The 22256-nt window shown below is 32.4% G+C and overlaps 1 protein-coding gene across 1 annotated transcript in view; it reads left to right on the top strand.

Annotated features, from left to right (window-relative positions):
• LOC129964002 (netrin receptor UNC5C-like) overlaps nt 1-22256 on the top strand; it is a 353390-nt gene that overhangs the window by 96257 nt on the left and 234877 nt on the right. Inside the window, exons 2-3 of the mRNA XM_056078651.1 lie at nt 8919-9058; nt 10328-10547. Of these exons, the coding sequence (XP_055934626.1) occupies nt 8919-9058; nt 10328-10547 (360 nt within the window). The remainder of the gene's footprint in view (nt 1-8918; nt 9059-10327; nt 10548-22256) is intronic.

Below are 22256 nucleotides of genomic sequence, written 5' to 3'. Positions count from 1 at the left end.
GGAGAAGATGTGTTCACTCCACTTATTCCCACCGCCATGCCATTTGATTTCAAACCACTGCAGTTCCCCATTCGACTTGCATTCTCGATGACCCTGAGCAAGGCGCAAGATCAACCACTTCAAGTGTGCGGATTGAACCTAGAAAATCCATGTTTGCCACATGGCCAATTGTATGCTGGTTGCTTACAAGTCGGGCAGCCAAGAAATTTATTTGTTTTTGATGAAGACGGAAAACAAAAAAACGAAAAAAAAAATATTGTCTACCTTAAAGCACTTGAATAATAAAGTAAAAAAATAAAATAAATATTATTTATACTTCTCCTTAATATATCTTTCAATGAATGTATTCATTGTCGATAAGAAAATTAATATTCTTTCTATCATTCCTAATGAAACGTGGCAGTAATATTAAATTTCAAACGATATTTCCAAAATTCTTTCTTCTGCGGCAGCAACGCGCTAGTTAGTTATGAGATAAAAACTTCGTTTTGCCCTTAGCTTCAACATTGCCACTTTACATGTAAAGCTACCAATCAGAATGCTTTATGCTTATTATACGTATGATTTGAAATAACACTTTCCTTCTGTTTGCTCACTAAATTTAGTTGATATTATTAAATTAATATTATTTGATCGGAGAACAGCTTGTCGCTGAAAGCAGTGAATATTAATTAAAAAAGATAAAACTCATCTACAAACGCCATTACGGAAAATTTATTATTTGAGTAGATTTTTATAATTTATTTGAAAAATTCAAACCGAAGGACTTCGTTAAAGATACGAATATTATATCTAGTTATGTGATTCTGAAGATATGCGAGAGTATTTTACAACCGCGAGTATCAACTTTTGAAGATGGTAAAGTGCTTAGAGTTGAAAACGAACGATACGTCATCACTCTTTCGATCGGGGGAGGGATCATCATCGAAACTGTAATGATATCGTCACATGATGAAATTCAAAAAATACTAAAGTTTGCTAGAGGACATACGTAATAATGTATTCATTTTTGAAAAGATGGTATAAAAGACGTTTTATTTTACCTACTTGCTTAAAATCATTGCATCATAGAATCAAAGGCAGATTGAAAAAGTCGTGCATTTTGGGTGGTCTTGGCATCTACAGTACGTTCATTTTTTGTAATTTTTAGGCTTCCCAAGTTCTAAAATGTACATTCATGAAACTTAACCCTCTTCTGGCCATTGTTCTTTTATCTTCATACTTTTACCATAATTAAGAATAGGAATATTATAGTTTCTGCTGTTCAGTACACATATATTTACATTCAAGTATAACAAATCATGGTGTAGTAGATGAACAAAATCTTATCGGAGGATGCTTACTTTGAAGCAGTAATATTAATTCTTTAAACGTACTGCGTTATGCGTTATACCCTCTGGCTTTGCTGCTAATCTGCGCAATTCAAAATAGGTCTACCTTTTTGCGACTTAATAGAGAATTTGGCTGTTTATTTCCGAGTGAAATTCGAGCGCGTTTCGGAACTTTTACTGGCACACATGTATTAGAACTGAATCAAACTCCCAGGCTGGATGTTTCAGTTATTTGATCGACAGATCTTCTTTATTATGAGTGCTTCATTCACAGACGCGGCTAGATACGTTAGATTAAGGAAGGTTAAAACTATGAAGTGCTGTTCATTTTCGGATTCGAAAACCTTCCACGCTTTTGTGCGCGAGTCATGAAGTTTTCCTTTAGTCAATAAATAATGAGTAAATAATAAAAGTGAGTAAATAAATAAATAAAAATAAAAAATAAGAAGTAAAATGAAAGGAGGAGATACTTATATTTAGCAATAGAGTTTTTAGTTTATATTTTACAATAGGAGGAATTAGGATTATTAGCAGAATTAGGCATAATAACTTCACCTCTTTCTGCGTATCATCCTTCAGCGAAGTACAATAATCGAAAAGTGGTAGTAACGAACAGTAACTGGGAGCTGCAAAATGAAATTGGAAAATCTTTGAAACACACGATACGGAACTGCATTCAAGTGAAGAAGTAACATGAAGAAAATCTTTTGATTGGGCAGCTGCTGTGAGTGAATAAAATAATTAATAGTATAAATATCGACGTTTTGCTGAATACTATTTGAGAAAGTAAGGTTATATCACAAGCAATGGTCAGTTATCATTAAAGGGGTGTATATAGTTTGAATCGCCTTATTTTGCCTTTTAAAAATTTCTTTACCATCAAGGGAAACTCCGCATTGTGTGGGTTCAAAATAATGGTCTTGCGAAGTCCAACCCGGCGCTGCGTTTCAGAGACGTTATTAAATAGGCGAAATGTTCAAAGAAAACTGTTCGCTCGTCGCATGACTTAATCCTTTCGGGGTTTCTGTTTGCCCTTCTCTTTTGTCCTCAATAAAGGCTGGTGGAAAGTCAACGAGTTAAACACCGTTCCGCGATTTCGGATGTCTCTTTGTACACACCAGGGGTTGCTGTGGTGTTTGGTGGGTGGCGCTACCAGATGATGGAATGCAGCGCCTTTTTGAAGGAATGGAATTTGTTGTGAACAGTTATGGATTATCTTGCATTTTAAGCTAACTTCTTCACAGTAGTTCATTAAATGAAATTTATAATTAATAAAATCGGATTGTGCTATATTATCATATGCACTACAAAGTCAATAATTATTATTTTAAGTTAAAACGTAATTTAAAAAAAATAAAATTTTACTACAAACCTATTTAGAAAACTGGCAGAACTTAGACCCAAATGTACATGTAGGGGAAAAGAATATTTCAAAAGCTTCCTTTCTTTATAGCTTTTAAGTATTTCCTTTAGGCCATACGGTTTCGTTTAAAAAATCGCCAAACAGGGCCTGGCCTATAGAAAAGCAGTATCTAGTGTAAAGTGGATTTGTCGGACCTTGAAACAATGCATAAAAAAAATCTATTTTATTGTATTTAGCTTTTCATACAATGTACAAATTGAAAAAAGATTTTTTAAGAAAGATTTTTTTTACTTATTACTAGCATTTTTATGAAATACATAAAAATGCTAGCAATTAAACAATAGATTTTCTCAGAGATGCAGGGATTTATAGAAGAAATCTGAATCATTCTTCTTTGAATCATTTTGAATCTTAAATATCTCTAGATCTGCAGCATTCGCTGGGTTAATAAATGATAGGTAAATAAATAAATTACGGAGGTAGCACTAAAAATTTATACGTGAGAGTAAGTGAATTATGATCGACACTAACGTGGTAAGATTGCAGCGGACTTGCTAGTGTGCATTTTAGTCACAGCATTGTATTGGAATTCGAGCTCATGATGGGCTCGAAAAAGGTCTGAGGAGTTGCCTTTTTTTTTCTTCCCCAAATGATCCCAGCTTACGAGCATATTCGGCTATCATCAATTTTGGTGATGAGCGCCAAACTCACCCTGTAGATCCATACGAGTTGAGCTTATTTGGCGTGGATCAGGTTTTCTGTTCAAAGTGAACCAGTTCTTGGTAGGAAATGTCTATACATAGGCTTTATAAACTTGATGCATTGCTCTAGCACCGCGTTATTTTCGCATTCGGCAAATTTATCGCTAAATCTCAAAATGTCCCCATAATGACTACATCAATAATTGCACTTCGTTCCTGTATCTTAAGTTAGTGATATTTACCTTTGTTACAATTTAATACTATGCAAATTGCGAAGGCTTAACTGATAGCTGAAATATTACAATGCATCATTTTAGCAACTTCGCAATGCCAAAATCTATTTGCATCTATATTAATAATTTATAATAAAACCAGTATGTAAAGGAAAAAAAAAGTTACGGCAGTGTTGGCAGTCATTTCATTAAACCCATCGCACTAATAATAACTATACTGTTAAATTGGTGAGCTAAACAAACAAAACTTAGATCGAATATTCTTCTGTTGTGTATATTAAAACTTTGTTTGCCATTTTTAGTTGTTTCCAAACTTGCAGTTGAAATTTCTTTCCGTCGATTTGCTTTATTGTGGTTCTTTCGACACTTTAAGTCCGCTGATGCGGCTTTTCGCTTTCGCCGCTGCAGCTTTGCTTGAAATACCAGCGACTCAAAAGGAGAGAGTGAAAATTATCAGAGCGTGAAGTTTAACCAGGCGGGAAATTGCGCTTTCTCGTAATACGGGAGCTTTGTTTAAGTAGCTGAATGCACCTGGGGTCGGATTTCTTTCCATTTCTTTTTAAGCTTTTCCTGTTCTTAGTGTCACAGGGTGTTGCTGTTCCCCCTGTAAATAGATTTGACTCCGCGCTGCTCGGGTTGAAACATTCGTGAGTCGGTTCGGTGGGTTGGAGCCTCAATTTTAAAGCGCTGATGAAGACAGAGTGTCTCCAGGCAATGGTTTACCTTTTATTTTTTGGTCTTGATACATTCGTGTCGAACAACATCCGTTTCAGTCTCTCCAACAAAATATTTCATGTATTAATAAATTTAAAAGTACATGAAAAACTATTATATTGAAAAAAAAAACTTTTATCGATAGCCAAAGCAGATGTGAATAAAGAGATCTGAAAGAAAAATGAACGAAAGTGAAAAAAAAAACATCATCCTCAGGTTAATTCACTCTGCCCTGTTAAACATTCTTTTCTTTAAATATTTCAATAATTTTTTTTCTATTCATATTAACTTGAAATCTCTTCTCTTTATTTTTCTATTATTTCTGATACAGCTGGGTCATAAGTGTGTGGCGGTTTGTAATGTTCATATCTTGTATGCAAAGGCCCGCGGTGGCTTGGTGGTAAGGTCTCAGCTTCGAAACAGCAGTATTTCAGGTTCGAGACCCGATTCTACCGAAGATCCATTGTCTGACGTAAAAATGTCATTGTAAGATGTCCTCCTCGTCATCTGAACGCGGTTCAAAAGTACGAGGTCCATCCCAAAATAGCTATAATGTTGCTTTAAAACGGATGTATAAACTATGTAAATTGATATAATTATTTTGCTGACTGAATCAATTTACAACTCTTACACAAATATAATATTTAATTTTTATTGGATTCTGAATTACTTTTACTTTATGATTCACTTTTATCTGATAATTCTTTTAATGGAGTATAAATGATTTTCAACTGTATTAGTAGTTCTTAAATTGAGACATGCAAGTACCAGTCAGCTCTACTTTTCGGAAACATATTCAAAAATGAAATGAACAGAAACGAGAAATGGAAGGGTTTCCTCTTCAATTTTGTTGCACTCTTTTACAAATTTATAGCATCTCTAATTGGTGGTTAGAAATAATTTTTGCATCCAGCTTATATTTCTAATCTAATATATAAAAATCCCGTGTCACGGTGTTTGTGTTCATACTCCACCGAAACGACTCGACCGATTTTTATGAAATTTTTTGTCTATTTGGTAGATACGAGAATAGGTTGTAAAGTATATTTCATAACGCTGGGTAATTAGGGTGTCTCTAAATTGGCTGGTACATCAGCTCCAATGAAGCTGTCTGGCGTATCTTTGGTTTCCCAATTCATGAGCGGGAACCAGCAGTTATACATTTAGCCATCCATCTTGAAAACGGCCAGCGTGTATTTTTCAACAAGAGATAGCAATTGAGCGTGCCATAAATCCATCAAAAACTACACTCGCCGAATTTTTCGAATTGTGTAATCTTGCGGATATTTTCGGTGCCTTTGAAAGAACACTACTCTATTACGTAGTACCACACTATTTCACATGGAATCAAAAAAAAAAAAAATAAAGGAAATCCCACAAGAAAGGCACACTAATTGATGCGTGCCCCGATCTATTCAAATCAAACACTTTGGGCCGAATATACGCAGTCAGTCCAAGGCAGATTGAGTGCTTCTATCTGCGACTGTTTATGATTAATGTCACCGGCCCATTGTCATTCCAATATATACGTTGTGGAATAAGCACAAAGATTCAATCACTGACGATATATTGCATCGAATTCGTACAAGGTGAACGATCTAACGATTACATTCAGCGACGCTATGTACACTGATTGCTATCGAGGATCTTTGGGTTGTCATTGCCAATTTACCATTCAGTCATTTCGGTATGAGTTCGCCAAATCGAAGTGCATCTGATTTAATGGACACCGAAATGAATCGTAAATGGCAGTACGATACTGCAGAAATGGCAGCGATTGTTACTCGCAATCTCCCACTACTGGCGCATAAACATTATGCTGACAGTTTCGGCGGGACAAGGTGTATTCTCTCTCTCTCACTCACTCTTTTTTTTTTTTTTTTTTTTTGGATGCACCAGGTGAAATTGGAAAAACATTTTTCATTTCGCTAATTCTCGCCGAAATACGATCTAATAATGGCATCGCATTGGCCTTTGCATCATCTGGCATTGCAGCAACTTTATTATATGGAGGCAGAACAGCTCATTCATCATTTAAGCTGCTGCTGAATATTCAAAATAACCCGCAGTATAACGCAGTGTGCAACATAAAAAAAGCAATCGTCCATCGCCACGGTACTGAAAAATGCAAAATTATCATCTGGGATGAAGGCACTGTGGCACACAAACATTACCTCGAGGCGTTGAACAGAACACTCAAAGATATTAAAAAAAAACAACAAACTATTTGGCGGCACTCTGCTACTCCTTTCAGATGATTTCAGACAAACACTTTCCGTCATTCCACGTTCAATGTACGCAGATGAGATCAACGGTTGCTTGAAATCATCACCATTGTGGCGTAGTCTTGAAAAAAGGCTAGATAAAAAAAAATTAATATGCGCGTCCAAATGCTACAAGATCCATCTGCTGACACATCCTCGGACCAATTGTTAGATATCGGAGATGGAAAAGTTGCTGTCTGTGAAAATACTGGATGCATAAAATTGCCCACTCATTTCTGCACTATCGTTGATTTGCAAAATGCTTTCATTGATCGCATATTTCCCGATGTACGCACACAATACATAAATCATGCGTTGCTGGCAGAACGAGTCATTTTGGCAGCAAAAAATGTGGACATCGACGATTTAAACTTCAAGATACAGCAGTCGTTGCCAGGCGATTTGGTATCATACAAATCGATCGATACAGTTTGCGATGCTAACGAAGCTGTAAATTATCGAATAAAGTTTTTGAAGTCACTGGATTTGCCAGGCATGTCACCACACCTTCTACGACTGAAAGTTGGATCTCCGTTTATTTTACTTTGGAATTTGAACCCACCACAGCTGTGCAATGGCATGCGATTGGTCATTAAAAAATTGATGAAAAACGTAATCGAAGCCACCGTTTTGAATGGCAAATTCCAAGCCGAAAATGTTTTGCTGCCACGAATTCCAATGATTCTCACAGACGTGCCAGTTGAATTCAAACGCGTTCAATTTTCTATTAGATTGGCATTCGCAATGACAATCAATAAGTCGCAAGGCCAAACGATGTCTGTTTGCGGCTTAGATTTGGGCACACTATGTTTTTCACACGGACAATTATACGTGGCATGTTCTCACGTGGGAAAACCATCGAGCTTATTTGTGTTGGCTAAAGACGGGCTAACAAAAAGTATCGTGCACTCAATTACTCTTCGAATTTCATTTTTATATTTTAGGATAAAAAATATATTGTTTTTTTTTTCACTTTACGTTTAACTTTTAAGAAATCAAATAATGTATATGTTTGTTACGTTAATGAAATACATTGTATTGGGAAAATGAATGGTTGGTGGGTTTTTTTTTATATCGGCGATCATCGTCTACAGCGATCCATCCCTTTTTCTGTCATAGATCTCATCCCCACACACTTGCAATACATTCGTTATTTTTTAATTAGCAACCAAATTATTCACTAGAAATAATTTATATGGCAGAACAACGTTTGCCGGGTCAGCTAGTAAGTATTTAAAAAGAAGATCTCATAATAACATAATGTCATTAAAATAACAATTTTCATTGACAAATTGTCGTTGTTGTTATTTCATTTTGTAATTTTTAGTGCTTAATTTCTTTAATGTAAAATTAATGTGGCGATAACATCAACAACTTTTTTTCTGAAGGATATAATATTTTTATACCGTTTAAAATTTAGAAAACTATTTGTTTAATTATGTTAACTTCGTAACCAATTTACTTTCATGAAATGTAGTTAATAGTCATGATAGTTAATTTTCTTAAACTATCATTTTTATAGTAGCAACAAATTACACATAAATAAAAGAATATAATATTTTTTCTAAGGATATTCGTTATATGCTATCAGAAAAAAATAATTATAATTGGTCAAAATGTGTTCTCATATTGTTAATGAAAGCGAGCGTGTAAAAGTTGTAAATTTGGATTATTTTTATTTATTTTCGTGGTAAAGTAAATCTATTATTAAAAAAAACAACTTTGGATCAATATTACTCCTTGCGAGATTTCATCTATCTACCTTTTTTATTTCGTGTTAATGTGTTGGCATATTCATGGTGATAAAGATATCATTCCGAAATATGATAAAGGCTGAAACTTTTGATGATTATTATAATATTTCTCTTGTATATATATATATATATATATATATATATATATATATATATATATGTACAAGAAAATAAAGTGGAACTTACTCTTGATTTTTTTTTTTTTTTTTCATTTTCCTTTTTTACAGTACGAAGTTGAGTTTCTGTCATTCAGCAAAATGGAGTGTAAAAAAACATGCCTTATATGAGATTTTAACGAATTTATTAAACTATCGGTCTTCTAAAGTCACGTTAAGTACTTGTTGGCATATTAAAAAAAAATTATACGTTATTTTTCACCCCAATATATATGTTATACGTTACCCCAATAATACGTTAAAAATGTAATTAATTAAAGATTACTGTCACAGTATATAGATAATGTTACATACTGTAGATTAATGTTATAATATGTAGTGCTATTTAAAAATATTTGTAAATATGTCGATGAAATCTTAATCATTATTTTCACGTTTATAGGAGGTTTTCTCTTGGACCCTTTACCCACAGAAGACCCCGAACCTTCCACCACCCCTGTCTTTCTGGAAGAACCTCAAGATTCTTATGTTATCCGAAACAAGCCGGCAACATTATCCTGCAAAGCCAGGCATGCTCTTCAAGTAAGACTTCGTCATTCAGTCTAATATGACTTCTATTTATTGCAGAGTTTCCATATTGTTACGGGGCTTCCTCCACTAAGTCCGTAAAGTTAACGGATTCGCTTGCAGTGGGTGTATGGAGACGCACAATCAGCAACACGAAGTCACAGATTCGCAGGCAAAACATACAAAGCCGAGACGCGCATAAGCAATACACAGCAGCTCTTCTCGCAAGCAACACAACAATGATAAGAGTTCTTTCAACTGTTAACCAGAGTTGGACTCAAAACACTGCCTTCAGCTCGGTCGCACGACCTTTTATATTTCCAGAGATACGGCATGGAAGGTTTCCGAACAATCAAGCATAACTTTATTCCTCTTCGTTCTATCGCCAAAATTCTGGAGGATTCCAGTATTTTCTATTTTGTCGCCAAGTGTGTCACTAAACCCGGGGATCACTGATCCGGCATCCGATCAGCTATTCTTAAAACGATCTTTCCAGTGATAGAACTAACCGTGCTGGGGAGCAACATTACAGATTTGTAACATTATATTTTTGTCGTGATTTACTGCTTTCAAAAAAAAAAAAAAATTCATTCACTTTTAGAAATATTTTAATGGTGCCAAACTGTTGATCTCTAGTTCAACAATTCTTTGGAAGTTTTTTTCTCGATATTGTTAATTTTTCTTACAGATCATCAGTAGAAAAGGATTGACTGCAGTAAAAGAAACCATTTCTGCGATTGAGACATTCTAATCTCGAAATATTTTATAAAATATTGAATATAAGCAGTTTTCTTTTTAATGAATATATAAATAAGCTTGTGAATTCATTTGAAATTTATGTTCTCTAAGTGTAGTAATAAAAAAACATGATTAAAATATATTGAAAATATAAAACTGTTTGTTTTTTCGAATGCATATTTAATATTATCAATGAAAATTTATAAAAATAATTTGCATTATCTTAGTGGACTTTTATTATCAGCATAAACTCAGTATTTTTGTTCGATTAAAAAATATTTCAGTTTTTATTATTCCCTTATATGTTGTTTAATTCAAACCAAAAATTTTTTTTATCTAAAATTTATTTTATAAATCCTCTTTTAATTATTGATATATAAGGAAAGTTTTTCAAAATTATCCATTTATACTGCGTTTGTTCGTAAGAATAATTATAGATGTGAAAATTGATAATGGTTTTTCTATTGATTTTTTTTTTGAAAATTTTTCCTTCATAAGATTTTGATTAACTCTTAGAATCTAATTTTCATTTTGATTGCCTTCCAGGTGTATTTTGAGTGCAATGGTCGTTTAGCAGAAAATCGCCAGCACAGTGTGCAACAGTATGTGAATCCCATGACTGGAGTGCGCCAGGTGGAGGTTTCTGTAGACGTCACTCGAGGGGATGTTGAAAAGATCCTCGCGGGAGATGTGTACAGCTGCTATTGCTTTGCTTGGTCTTCGACGGGCCGCATCAGAAGTCGAAAAGCCATCATCACTCTCGCCTGTGAGTATAACGTTTGATTACGAGAGTCAGCAAGCTCTACTTCGGGGAGTCATAGTTGCTTTCGTCTTTTTTCCGAAATGAGGTTGATTTCTTTCCCATGTCTTTGCTGTAGATTTTTAAATCGTGTCTGTTATTTGCTAAAAAACATTGAGAAAAGACACTACATCATCTGTTTCGTTAATTACCACCCAGAATTTTACCTTCTTTTAAATATCAATATACCTTTATTTGAAAATAGTATCGGTGCTCTTGTTTTGAACTTATTCTGTGATTCGAATCAATGCCGTGCCTTAATTCTCGCTTGACAACTAAACAGACCGAAGCTTCATCAGTCGCACTATTTACATACAGAGTCCAATTACTCATAGCTTCTCCAGATGCAGCATCAAAAGATATTAACTTTAATAGATTTTTCCAAAAGTAAAGAAGGTTGGATGTGATGTAAGTAAAAGAATTTATGCTGAAAAAATATTTTACTAATAAATTTACTTTATGAACGAATAAATATTTAGGTGACTGCATCGATTACTACTTACATATCCACGAAGTTAATTGATAACACGATCGACTAAAATTATTTCTTTTCGAAATATGGCAGAAGTTGAAATCTTACTGAAATCGACTCTTTCTGTTTCATTTGCTTGATAGGGATCTGGTCTGTGCATGTCTGGCACAAGTGTGTATCAACTAGATTAGAACTAGAGTACAAGAATTGGGAGATGAAGTTCGCAGTCTCTATTATAATATTTCGATTACTCTATCCGCTAAAAATGAAAACGAATAAGTAGGAGGTATATTTTATTTTACTTTAATGACTACAGTTTTGGAGAAATTAATAAACTTTTAAAACATTTCATGAAACAAAACAAAAAAAATTAAAGTTCGAAAAATCTACTTTAAAACAAATTCTTTTATTACATACATCATATCATTGCGGTCTATCTTAAGCTAGCAGTAAATTGCAATTTCAATGTTTTTTCATACTTCATATTCTACATAGAGTGCCTTGGACTCATCTGGAATAGTTCGAAAATCTCTTCATTTCAGAAACCTTATTTTATAAATATTGAAAAAATCGAGAAGAACATTTCTTTAACTTTTTTTTAAAGTTTTGTTTTGATTTAAATAATACCGCTTGTTCGATTAAAATAAATCATCTTCTAGAAGATTTCTGGCATGGCCATGAAAAGCATTTGGTCTAGCAGAAAATAAAACCCTTTCAATCTTGAATCCCTGTTGTCATTTTGGAGGATTTATTAATCGCTGATGCTTCAACTTTTTCAAAAAAAAAAAAAAAAAAAAAAAAATCCTATTTCTTGCGGCGAAAACTGTAATGATAGTGACATCCCTCTCGCCAACATTTTCGCCAATAGTTGCGAAACCTACAGTAAGCAGAGAAAGTAAAATCTGTTCAAAACTGTCGACGCCCCTATTTTTCACTGCTTCATTCGATAAACACCTTCCCGTTTGCTTTTTCGCCTAGTCAGCCATCTCTGCTCTTAAAAATCTCCAGGATTTTCCCCGTATCTCTTTTGTTAGATCCGTAGTTTATTTTAAGCAGACATCCATTTGAGGAATGGTGCAAAAACATTGGAATTAGTTGGTTATTAAGGTAAACCGCTGTGAGAGGTATATGAGATGCAAGGCGACGTAAAAAAAATAATTTGAGCCGTGGTATTTTTAGCATTTTTCAAGGATGAGGGTGATTTATTTCAGCGGGCTTTTGTAATGAATGGCGTAACGTCAACATTTTGCTTTTCAGAGCTTCATGTGATATAAATCATTCAACATCTTATTCTATTGAATGACAGAATAGGTTTGATTAAGCCATTTGTACATGAAACGGTTAAACCATTCAATAAATTCGTTGTTCAGAGGAATGAGTGCGTAATTATTTTGTAAGCCTATCTCCTGCACATTTTATGTATAGTTGCTGGTTTCTAAGGCGAAACAAGTAACGAATGAAACTTTGATATTTTCCTATCTGAATTTACATTTATTACTTTTCATTTAAATCAATTTTTTATTCACTACTTAAATTACACTAAACACTATTACACTAAAATTTACTACTTAAAATTGCTGAATAAAAATTAAATTAAAATCAATAAAAAATTTGGAGGGTAAAAGGGGTTTCGAGATTTGCATTATCTCAGGGCCCCTGGAAGGTTTAAAACGGCCATGAATTCTTCTGAAATTAGAAATAATTACATTGATTAAAATATGGAAAAACCGCATAGCTAATCAGTAAACATTTAAATATAGGTGTAGATGTATATTGTTGAAGAGTGTTTTACCAGAACTTCATTCAACCCTATTTTTAATGATTTATTGTACATATAAGAACGATCTTCAAAAAAATTAAAGTTACTGCAGAACATATATTAAAGTAAAAATCATTTTTATCTATTTTATTTTTTAACAGTAGATTTGGATTATGGTTTAATAAATAGTGCAACTAGAAGAAAATTAAGTTTGAATTCAGCTAATATCTCCTAAAATTTTTCGTAGATACAAATGATCAGTTAGCAAAATATAAATATACTTCTGATTTAGTAAGCTGCTTATTTTATGATCCGTATACTTACAACATTTCATATACAAAATGCAAAGTCATATAATGAACAAATAATTTATCAGAATACAGATTTAAAAAAAATGTAGCAACATTTAAATTAAATCTACGATGATAAACTAAAAAATTTAAATTTGTAATGGCATTCTACTCCGGAAACTGTTTTTTTTTTTTAAACTGATATAGTATGGAAATTTAACATCCGTAGTTGGAAGCTTTTCTTACTACTTAAGGCATTTCAAGAATTGCTTTTCCAACTTTTCCCTCCTTACAAATCATTCCAATACCACTAACCTCATTTAATTGTGCTTTAAATTTAAGAAACAACTTTTTTTAAGTGCCTATATTTAAATAACATATATTTTAATGTTCGAAATTATTGAATTAAATAAACGAATCAAGAAGAAATAAAGCAAAAACTAATGAAACGCATACTCTTTCGTTTAATGCAAAACGTTATATTTATGTAAAGAAATGCATTTATATCTAAAATCTAGAAGAAATTATTATTATTTCAAAGTGGATACACTATTTATATGAGAAGAAATATCATTCCTCAATGATTTTTATCATACATTTTTGAATAAATACATTGAAAAGCAATCCATTTTTCATAAAAAGCAAAGTGAAAATTATTCATATAGTATTAAAACGCATGAAATTGTATTAATGAACGTGTCGTTAAGTATTCGAAATTGTGTCAAACATCATGCTAATTCTTGCCAAATATGACACGTTTAGATAACGTTTAAATGTTGCAACCTCTTCTAGATCTGACTCTTATCAGTAACACAACCGCATTGTAAACGAGACTATCAATTGACAGTTTTATGACTGGTACGCAAAGTGTACTGTACGCAAAAGTCACACAACCTCAATAATGCACTCGTCTTGGGTCCCCCCTTGAAATTAGAGGACAGCGGTGGCCTGGTTGCAAGGTCTCGGCTTCGGAACCGGAGGGCTTCAGGTTCGAGACCCGATTCCACCGAAGAACACCGCTGTGCAAATGAATTTTGGTGCACGTTGAATCCGTCGGTGCCAAATGTCCTCCCGGTGGTGTGGTGTGTAAGCTCGGAGAATGGGTGGCAGCTCAGGTATCGTCCTCTTCATCTGAAGGCAGTTGAAAATTACTTGGTCCGTCCCAAAATAGCCCTAGTGTTGCTTAAAAACTTGACGTTAAGATAACTAAACTAAATTAACACCCTTGAAATTATGATAGTGGTTTTCTTCTTTTTCGCTATGTTCTTCTTGTAAACTGGATGCGTATGTTTTGCTCGCACACTGCAGTAATCAAGATGAGGTGCTAATAATAAATTAAACGAATATAACAGGAATATTTAAAAAATTATCACTTGAAAGGAGATCGGAAAACACAAATTCAACCATTGCATAATTGAGAGTTCATCCTTTATTTTTAATTATCATCTTGTTTGCTGTAAAAAAATCTTGAGTTATTGATAAAGGTGTTATAAGTTATAAAAATTAATCTACGAATTCTTATTATGAAAATATAATCTACGGTTGAATTAAATAAATTTAAAAACACTGACAAATAAAGTGTGCATAATTGTGAAATTGCTTTTAGTTTGGTTCTCATGTCTTGATTGACCAAGAAGAATTTGAAGACGATCTCATCACTACTTCATCATTAAGAGCATAAATTATTCAGGGAATCTTGTATTCTTTTTTTAAGAATGAAATTCCCTTAATCACAATAGTAATGTAAGAACATTTAGTATTCTCTTTTGGCTTTTCCAATAAATTTTAAAAAACGCGTTCTAACATGTAAATATAATTATGCAAAATTGACCCATCAGTATTAGTTTTCTTAACAACTACTGTTTAAATCGAAAAAAAAATGTAATTTTAGATAAAACGTCTGTTTCGGGTCTTTCTATGACAAATAAATGTAAACTAATGGCACTTGGAAAATAATTATATCACTTAAAAAAAAAAGGAATGATACCTTAGAAGAAACTATATGTAAACTTACAGATTATTTAATTGAATTGTATTTAACAATCCTAAGGAGTTTGTAAATACATTTCAATAGTTTAAAAACTTCAAAAAGAATCTTCTAAAAACCAGCAGATATCAACAGGTAGAAAGCAAGCGTAACCCTTATTTATATAAATTAGGTCCTTATACGGTCCCTTCGTATCTTATGAAACTTGTTTTGTCTGTTAATTATCTAATGCTTTAACACTTTCAATGACCCATTCCTTGCAACTTTAATAATTAAAATGCTTCCACGTTTAAACGGTTGCTTGATACTTCTTCAATCTAATTATATGTAGAGATATCGAACCCAGCTTTAGAAAATTGGTACCATCTTTGCAAGAAGCCATTTTTTCCTGACAGTGACATTAGGAATTTTTTTTCCCTTTCAAACCACCTTATTTAAAATGTCTATCAAACTGAAGAGAAAGTTCATTAAATCCGCTTCAGTGGCAAGAGGTTAGATCTTATCTCGGATGAGTTATCTCTGATCGCAGCGTGTTTTATAACGATGGCCCTGAAGGGAATGGCCTAAAAATTTCATTTTTTCGTCTTATCAATTTCGTTAATATGAGGGACATCATCGCCCAATAGATAAATCACTGATTTATTAGGTGTTCGTTTCCCGGGTTGTTTGTCAGCTGCTTCTTAACCTTATAAAGTTGAATGACTTTTTCAACTCGCGAGTGCTGGAGATCTGTTTTTGATATTTCATCAATGGAGGTTTTGTTGTTGTGAAAAGGCTGAAAAATAATTGGATGGGCATCTGAAAAAACATTTTTTTTTCCCTTGAATTGATTGATGAGCCGTGGATCGAGAAAAATTTGGATTTCAACAAAGCTCTGATTGTTTGATAACTTTTCAACACAGATTATGATTTAAAAAGTGAAAAATAATTTGAATCAAAAGAATGTTGCCCCGGCCCTCCAAAAAAAAACAAAAAAACTAAACAAGCATTAAATATGTTACATTAATTAAGATAGTTCTAAAAAGAAGAAAGAAATCAAAAACCTCAAATAAATAGAAGTTTGAAAATTATATTTGAATTTCGTATATGCTCATTTAAAACAGTTTCTTCAAGAAAATAATTATAGTTACAAATTTTGGTATGGTATTTCTAAATGAGCATTGGAATATTTTCATTTAATTAATATGATATCTTCTAATACCGACCACGTTTGGAAATGAATAAAAATCATTCAAGAACAGGATAAAAAGGGGGAAAAAATTATATTCATTTCGGAAATTTATCGGGCCATTGCTGCTTTTATTTTTACTTTTGGCTTGAATTTCTTTGGATCTTCTGTTTATTTTACTTCCTAAAGCGATCACTTTTTTGAAACTATTCCATTTCGCCGACTTGATGTAAGAGAAATGCACGTTTTGAGCGAAACGGAATGAATAACTGAGACAAAACAACAAAAACATTCATTCCCCCAGCTGCATCTCAGCTAGCGGATTTCTTTCCCCATTTTGATCTTTTGTCTGAACAAGTGGCCAATGCAGTAACAAATTCCCACGATACTCAAAGGGGGAAAAAAGAAGAAATGCAATTAATGAAAGAAAAAAAAAAAAAAGGCTTGAACCGAAAAGCTCATTATTCTGCTCATTTAAATCCATTAATTGCGAACAATGTTTTGTGTCCAACCCACCAGCGGTCTTTCGTTGAGAGAGGAAAAAATAATTTAGATTCGAATGCAATAAAAATAAGTCGCTTTATGGGAGTTTTACTAAAATCTTTTTGCTTTGCTACAGAAATTTTTTTGGACGTGTAACTGTCTTTTTAATGACTCTCTCAAAAATCTGTATAAAGTGGATAATGGATAAAGTGGACAAGTGGCCGAATTAATATACCCCCTTTCTTTCAGAGCCACAAAATGGTTCTTTTACTGTAAGGAAAAAGCCATTATAACGAACGATGGAAACGTTCTTTGTGGTAAAGCGGTCGAACGATATTTGTTCTGAGCCTTTTGTTATATTTTTTTTTTGTTTTGTCTCTGAAAAATACATTAAAATAAATTAAAAATTCTTTTCTTCTTTTCCTTTTATTTTTTAATGTTCGATTTCTTTCAGTTAAACGTTCGGAACATCTCCATATTCTGCTTTCTTTCCTTCTCCTCGTATCACTTGAAAGCGGAAAAGGGCGCGAAAATGAGAGAGCAAACGAGAAAAGAAATCTTTTTCGAAACGTCAATGGAATGCGAAAAAGAAATGACTTATTATAGGAAAAAGATCATTTGTAAAATGGAAAAGAGCGGGAAAAAATCGATATACGAAATAGTTGCCAGATATCATCGCTATGATTATTCTAAAATTAAATGGCATCTCATTCTCTTTTATTTCCGCTCTGCTCGAACGGGAGACATTTTGAATTGAGTTTTTAAAAATGAATGGCCGAAACTAATTTAGCAGTTAAATGCATTTAACTGTATCTGGATATTGCTCATCGGAATATTGAAAGCACTCGAGATGGAAAGTGAAAGAGTTCTTCCATCTGTTGCGTACATTGCAGTTTGTTAAGTTCGGAAGATTTCTCGTTCTTGCTGCTTTCAAGAAAAATAATTTATTCAAATAAAAAATAATTTACTTAGCACCAAACATTTGGTGAAAGAAATTTTTGAAGGTTTATTTTTTTATTTTAATTTTGTACCTTTAATTGAAGTGCCGTAATTTTTATTTACAATTTTGATAGCAGGGATTTGATTTTAAAAGTTAAAAGATTAAAATTTCCTAGTGAATTAAATTTTATGTAATTACTTAACATTACATTTTATGCAAAATATTTAGAATTTATTTTAAATAGTTGTTAAATAGTTTTGAAAAATGTCTAGTAACAGGTAAAGTAGCAACTTTGTCTTCCTGATATTTTGTTGAAGCAAAATGTTTTTCTTTGTAGTTTCAGATTTGCAACTAGACTCTTATTTGTAGTAAGGAACCCACTTCAAAGGTCATATTTTGAAATATAGCTATTTTTTTCAAAACACAACGGTGCAAAATCATTAAATTGAATTCTCAAAATTAGTTATCATACTAAAAAATGTTTTTTGCGCAATAGAATAATTACAATTGGTTTTAATTTTGGAGCCGAGTACAATTTGAGTAATGAAATGAGAGTTGGTTGCTGATTGCAGGATTGTACTTATTTTTAACTGAATTGCACTCAACTTCTGTGCTTTTGATAATGTTGCGCTTCATTTCAATTCGATAAACGAAAAATTGTCTCTGTATTTTAAAATGAAAAATAAAGGAAAATCGATTAATACTAAAATGGATTAGTTGAAATGCAACTTATATCTGAAAGGAAAAAGAAAGGCGAGAAAAAAGAATAAATATACCATTAATAATTTTAGTATTGTTACAAGAATAACTGTCGCGAAAAAACAATTCACTATTATTTTATATATGTTAAATTCAATGTTTCAATTTATTTTTAGTTTACATGGCTCCTCTGGTGCTAAGAAAAGTACTTGACATTGCAGCACGTATTTAGGTATAGAATGCGACGTCGTAATTTGCTTATCATATAATGGAATCCATATCAAATATTTTAAGACGATTCTTCCATATAATTTATATGGTCAGAGTGCTTTTCTATCAAAACCTGTAGTTCTTGAACCAATGGGGAACTAGTGAGCATCTTCCAACAATAAAAAGGACGTGAGGCAAAATATAGTTAGAAAAAATGCAGAAATGAGTATATTATGTAATGAATTGAGAAAATCAGAAAATATATTTTTTTCAATCATAAATTCCATTAAAACTGTTCCTCTTAAACCTCAAACTGAAATGAATCAATTTTAATATCCGCTTTATAAAGAAAACCGTTTTCTTTTATTTCTAATTTTCTTATTCTATTTTAATCGTTTTAAAAAGATTTAGTTTTTTTTGTTTGTATTCTTAATGGTCTAAATATATTATCTAAACTGTTATATATATTTTTTTATGACAAAAAGAAAAACTTAATGTCTTTTCTTTGTATTCCTGAGTTGAATGCAGAAATAACATGATCGTCAGCATCACATTATTTGTTATAATTGTCGAAAACTAGTTTGATTTCACTTTTTTACAAACTTGTATTTGAGTTCCATAAGCTTTAATTATCTGTCCCAACAAAGCTTGAAATATGTTTCTTCTGTTAGATTAATATCAAATTATAACTTTCGCTTCAAAAACAGACAACTAAAAAATATCGTCTTTTACTTCCTCCATTAAAAGATTAAGACGACCCATCGCAATCGGGGATTCTGTTTGCCGGGTACTTTTGAGCGTGTAGCGATAATGACCGAACATCGCCATTTAATCCGTTGCCATTTTTGGAATTTGTGGAGGGTCTGCGCTGCAGCTGATAAGGCCCCGCACAGTGTTTCGATTTGTTGTTACACAGATATTCATCAGACAAATACAGATAAAAAAGAAACAAAGATTATGATTATTGTTGGCTACCATTATTTATTCTTTAAGTCAATACTGACGCTTTTCAATTTTCTGGTATTTTATCTTCGGATTTGGCGGGCTTTGGGAACGTTTCCAGGATGTTTTTATTTCGTTAATGGAAGAATTTTCTCAATAATCTATTTTTGCGAAAGAAATAGAAAAATAGAAACATATTCTGAGCGGGAGAGAATACATACACTCACGCACCCTCGCGCGCACTCATACATACATATTATACACAAAATTTATATAATAATTGGATTTATAAAAAAAAATTAAAAGAGTATACATTGATATTTTATGAACAAATTTAGCATAGTTTTTTTTCTTCTTGATATTAAAGCATAACAACAGACAAAACAGTTTGAATGCTACATTAGGAATGTTTCCAGAATTGTTTTTTTTTAAGTAAAAAAATTTCAAAATAATCCGTTTTATAAAAGAAAATGAATTTTCAATTGAATTTCAATTTGAAAAATATATTATCATGCGAGAACATGATGTTGTTTTGCTTAGGGGATTTTGAAGCTCGAAATCGCATAGGCAAGGAATAAAGCATAAATGGTAATTTTCATCATCATCTTTTAATCGCATCTATTTTTTTACCTGCTTTTACCAGTATTGAGTTATTATTATGTATGCTTCTTTGAAAGCAGATGCGTTTTTAGAAGGTTGACCTGCTTTTACCAGTATTGATTTATTATTATGTATGCTTCTTTGGCAGCAGATGCGTTTTTAAAAGGTTGACGCAGATATGGTTTACTTGTTTGTATAAAAAATATTTTCTTGCCAAAGCATCTTTAATTCTCCTTTGTGAGATTATAGATTATAATTATAAGATTATAGTTTTGTGTTATAGAATATTATTAATGAAACAATATTATGGAAAATTTTTTATATATGATTTATGTTACTAAATTAAATACAATTATTACTAAATTTTTAATAAAAATGCGTTATCATTTGAATTATTTTGGGTATTAATATTCATTAATTGAGCACCCACAGCTCATCTTTTTATTCTCGTGGCATTGATTAACTCTCTGTGATGAGAACTCTCCCGCAGAATGAATTTATAATGAGGTGAAAGAATTGAAAAATTAATAATAAAGTTTACAATATTGCCACAAATATGAATATTCTGGTATAAAACCAAGAAAATTTTGGAATGCCTAAAATTTAATAGAGATAGAGGAATTGTAGTAAAGTATATAAAAATATAATAAATGAAAAAAATAATAATACAAAATATAACAAATATTTATTAGGTGCTTGCATGTATTTTAAAAAGAGACATCTATTGGCAAGCATGCGAAATATCTATATAAACGACATTTTCGACATTCATTGCTTTTTTTGTTTGATTTGAAGAAATTTGCTGCTGGAACCCATCAGACACTTTTGGAAACTTACGTCTCCGAATGTTGCTACGTCATATCTCAATTGTCGGTTTTGGTTTCAACGATTTGAGAGTGGTGATGTCGATGCCAACGACAAAACACGGCCTGGAGAACCAAAAAAATTCAAAGACAATCCATTGCGACTTACTGTATGAAAATGGGAAAAAGTTGTAGAAAATGTTGGGAAATATTTTGTTGATATATATTGTACCTATTTTTCTCAATAAATGCCTTTTTAAAGTTAAAAAAAATGGCCAAAATGCATGCAAGCACTTAATGCAAATAATAATAAAACTGCAACAAATAACTGAATTTTATAGGAATTTCGGCAGTTTGAAACTAACTAAAATAAAGATGGATGAATGCTGTAATGAAAGAGGAAATTCGATGATACAAAAAGTAAGGAACATTTATTTGTGCGCAATTACTAAATTTTTGTTTTATTATGGATTCAATAAATCATTTCTTTGTAATGTGTTTTTAAGGACACGTTCGGAATGGCCACATATTTTTAGTGCTAGTTGCATCTTCCAAAGAAGGATTAATATCTATTAATAATTAAATAAGCATTATTTAAAACGATTTCTTAAAACTTGATTGGAAAACAACAAACTATCAATTCCACCGGGAATCAGCAATGCAGGGGCTGCCGATCGCTTTCTGCTCCAGTTTAATTTGACATCTGGAGTTTCAAACCGTTCTTTTACTCTCTAGCTCACTATTAGTTTTGTCTGCTCAAATTCCCCTCCATTTTCCTAAGTATTCTTTCATTGATTTCCAGCTCTCAGAAGACGAGTGCCCGTGGACTGTCACACTCAATAGTATTTCCGAGAGGACTTTTTCGTTTCGTTTAAAGTGCGTCTCTTTATTGTTTCTTTCTTTTCTTTACTGTGAATCTGTTTCGTCGTGAGTTGCATTGAAGTGGCTGAGATTTCGAATAGCTTCTTTCCTGTTTGGAAGAGGCGGGGAAGTATAAATTCGTTTTATTATCTGGGAGAAGTTTTGTTCGTGGCAACATTGCTATTGTTTCATTCACATATTCCCGACTGTCGTTTCACAGAGTTTCGAGATCTGGAACAAGATACATTCACAACGAAAAGCATACATTTAAAAGATTTTCGTAACAATTTGGGCCTAAATAATTGTATTATGCTTAATCTGTCCACTTTTTGTAAATTTCTGACACCATCAGTTGCAAAAGTATTTATATTTTGCATTTATTCTTATAATAATGCTCCAATTATTTGAAAGAGTCTTTAAACTGAATTTGGCATTCGCATATAAGTGCTCTTTAACTGTTTG

The sequence above is a fragment of the Argiope bruennichi genome, chromosome 3, assembly GCF_947563725.1.
Source record: "Argiope bruennichi chromosome 3, qqArgBrue1.1, whole genome shotgun sequence".
Taxonomy (NCBI): domain Eukaryota; kingdom Metazoa; phylum Arthropoda; class Arachnida; order Araneae; family Araneidae; genus Argiope; species Argiope bruennichi.
This window is presented reverse-complemented; position numbering and strand designations above follow the sequence as displayed.